At 30.7% G+C, this 3667-nt stretch overlaps 1 protein-coding gene across 1 annotated transcript; it reads right to left on the bottom strand.

Moving 5' to 3' along the window:
- Window positions 1–671: 671 nt before the first annotated feature.
- On the bottom strand, window positions 672–2918 carry HELRODRAFT_73194 (hypothetical protein; the record flags this gene model as incomplete). The annotated part of the gene is made up of 3 exons (XM_009013593.1): window positions 672–800; window positions 1402–1517; window positions 2792–2918. The coding sequence occupies 3 exons, from the start codon at window positions 2916–2918 to the stop codon at window positions 672–674; spliced, it is 372 nt and encodes a 123-aa protein (XP_009011841.1).
- Between the last annotated feature and the right edge of the window lie 749 nt (window positions 2919–3667).

Below are 3667 nucleotides of genomic sequence, written 5' to 3'. Positions count from 1 at the left end.
CAGATGGCTCCTGTTGGGCAATAACTAGCTGATCGTGTGCTACTTATAGTGATCGATGGAATGATATAAGGTAGAAAGTGGAGACTTGACTCGAAAGTGAAAAGAAATATGGAAACAATGGCAGGTCACTTTCGCACATCCTGAACGACATTTAAACATTTTGGTGGGATCTAAACTATGGTTAAATCTGAGAAAGGAAATACAAGAAATTAAAAGAATATTATTTATTTATTGACAAAACTCTCGTTTACAAATTTAGACAAACGGTGCTTAGCAGAAAAAGAAATTAAAAGTCAGATGTTCAACCAGGTACAAGAAGTACAACAAACAGCAATGTAGTTATCAAGTATGGTGGCAACAACCAATACAAGCTCATAAACTGCAAAAATTGTGCAAAGTAAATTACCGCAGTATTTATTCGCACAAGAACGAAATACAAACAATTGAAATGAAAGAAAACAACCACAAGTTTGATAATTAATGATTATTGCGAAAAATCATCATTATGAATAACAATGAATTCTATAAACTATATTTTTGCATATTATAAAAATTATGTTTATATATTTTATTCATACATTGTTCTTTGTTAAAGCAATTTATTAGAATTATCCTACATTCGTAGTTAGTTAAACTGAAAACATTCAATTAATTGATCGCCACAAATTTCTTCAATCCTGGCCATTGTAAAACTTTGAAAGAAAATCAGATGGTGTATCTTTTGGAGTCTTATCAAAGTAAGCCATGATGTGGCCCTTTGTTTTCCAGATATTCACAGCTTCTACAAGATCCATTTGCCCCTGTTAAAAAAAGCATTGAGTATAACATTTAAGAAATGGTTTATTGGTGCAAGAGAAATTATCAGCACAGCTTTCTAATGATTAAATACAGTTAAATTTCACAATGTTTTTCTTGTATTTCAGAAATTAATTCGACATTGTGTTGTTAATTTTGGGTTTATTTTAGAAATGTAGTTAGAAGTTAGTTAGAATTTTTGTGTTTTTGTTCTTACAAAAAAGTACAATACTAGCAACAAATATTGGACACCCCCTTATATTCTCTGGAACTTGTGATCCATTTAACTTAGTCTTTTATATAAAATTAACACCTTGATTATTTTACAATCTTATGTAAGCATTAAATTTAATGTGATAGCTGAAACATGATTGAATGACTATAGTATAGACAAGATCATGTGATTCATTTGTAATTTATCTTCCTTTTTGCATAAACCCAGACCAATTCATTGCTGATTTGACCCATGTTTTAACTTCTAAGAAAAGCCCAACTCATGTCTGAAATAACATGTTCTGCTGGTGTTGTTGGTAATGCAACATTGATTTGTTTTATACAATGTTCAACCCAATAATCTTAAAACATAATGATAAAAAAATGAGTAACCTTGACAACCAGCATGTCAATTACTCGAATGTCAGTAATGCTCCTGTTCTCTGTAAACCTTTCATGCAACTTCTTTCTGAAGTCTTTGACGGTTAATGGAACATCATACTTCAAAACTGGAAAAAATTTTTATATTAATTTTTAAATTATTTATGCTCCAAAATTGAATTGTTACATAAAACCTTTCAACTAACTTAAACTTAAGAACTTGGTTTATGAAGATGTTTGAAATAAGAACAAGAGGAGTGAGATAAAGAGTGCAGGTAGAAAGAAAAAAGATTCGTAGATAAAATATCAATAATGTATGATGAAAAGAGAATTAACATACTAATACAGAAACAATCCTTATTAGGTGCAGTATGCCTAACAATTTGGAAATCATAGATTTTGATGCAGCTACTGTTGGAGTCAAATTTTGCAGCACCAATTTAATTAATTTTGAGAAAGTAGATAACTTGTGGCTTACTAGAGGAGCAGATATTGATTTATCAATTATTTGAGCAGTGCACCTTTACAGAAAAACAAATTTCGAGGGTTACATATGTTCTATTACAATCTTACAGGTATAGTTACAAAAAATATGGCCAAGTGTTAAAATATATTCCAAAAATACAAATGCTCTCTAAATAAAAATCTGTTATTAGTTGTTTTAAATACATTAAAAATACTAAATAGGCATGCATTGGTTTTTTTAAGGCATAACTTCATTTAAATGAAAAACTGTAACAATTTTTGATCCATTAAGATTTAAGATCTAAAGATATGAGAAGTGAGTCTTTTATTCATCTTGCTAAAATTGTTACAATGCAAGTCAGCCAATTAGTCTGACCCACTATTTAAAGTTGCAAAATTGAAAACATTTTTGTTGGACTAACTAACACTAAACTAAATTTATTAATTAAATTAAAGCCAAAATGGGTTTGAAAACGTTTTTGACTAAACAAATTTATTATATTCAAAATTGGTTCAAAATTTAATTAATTAAAGTTTCTTGCATTTTGTGACAAAAATAAAACAAAAATATTTTTTCTTTTTGCTTTTTCAAACAGACAAATATTAAAATAACCAGAAGTTCATTGCAGACATGAACAATGTCAGATTGAAAATCCTAGCGATTAAAAAGACTAATAAATAAAACACCACGAAATAAGGAATTGATTTGTGCGGGCTTTATAAGAAACTTTATAAGATAACTATTCTGATAGGTATTCGGGCTGCTGATGAGTCCCCGGTAGGGACGAAACACGTGTCCAGACTATCCAAACGAATACTATTCCTTTCTTCTCCCGCTCACTGCTCTTCTGGTTCGGTGTTCTCATCATCAAACGCAACCGCAACAACAAGCAAGGTCACCACCAAAAAAAAGATGAAACCGCAAAGTAACACAAACCTAACACCGGGATCTGCCTGTACCAGGCCCTGTACAAGTTCAGCACACGTCTTCTCGCCTCAGAACTGTTTAGTGAAAAAACTGGAGACACTTGACGAGCTGTTGTTTTGATTATTTTGGAAGCCATCTTTTAAGTTTACTTTTACCTACCAAAGATAAATATTATTGTGTAAAATTCGTTCTATTTTTAGTATTCTAAGTACAAGGAATTTTAGTTACTAACTTTTTGGATTTGGATGACGTCAAAGCTTTAGATTTATGAAGATGCTTGGTAGTTTGTTAAACACCAACAACACGCATAACCCTTCGTTAACTGGGTTTTCAAGTGGAATAATTTTTTAAGATTTTAACTTTTTCAATCTTCTTTTTATGTACCTTATTGTGTGTGTGTGAATAAATCGTTTCGAAATAATTAAACCTAAACACAAACATCAGAATTGAATTAATTATTTTTTAAACTAACAAACTTTGAAACCAGCAGTTGTCTTGTTGCGTTTGGTTTCAATGTATCCATGACTACGTGTACCCATCTATCGATTTTCAAAGCTTTTGTTGCAGTCTGTTTTGCATTTTGATTTTGTTTAGTTGCCGAGAATCGGCTGGCTGTCCTTCACGACGCACCTGTCTTCAAATGATCTATCTTCAATTAATCTGCCTGCCATCAGACAAGTCGGAGAAAAAATTAAATTTCTTAATTACCTTTTGAAGGACGTTTGACATTTGGACAGGTTTTTTGTCAAATGGAAACTGAAATCTTATTATTGAACTTTTGATACTTTTTAGCAATCTATATTGTAAATCTACAAATTTTTCAACATACAAAATATCATTTGAATTAAACTACAAAACTTGATTGGTTGTAAAATGTTGACCAAG

Source organism: Helobdella robusta (genome assembly GCF_000326865.2).
Source record: "Helobdella robusta unplaced genomic scaffold HELROscaffold_12, whole genome shotgun sequence".
NCBI classification, from domain to species: Eukaryota; Metazoa; Annelida; class Clitellata; order Rhynchobdellida; family Glossiphoniidae; genus Helobdella; species Helobdella robusta.
Note: the sequence above shows the minus strand (reverse complement) of the source record. Positions and strands in the feature narration are given on the sequence as shown.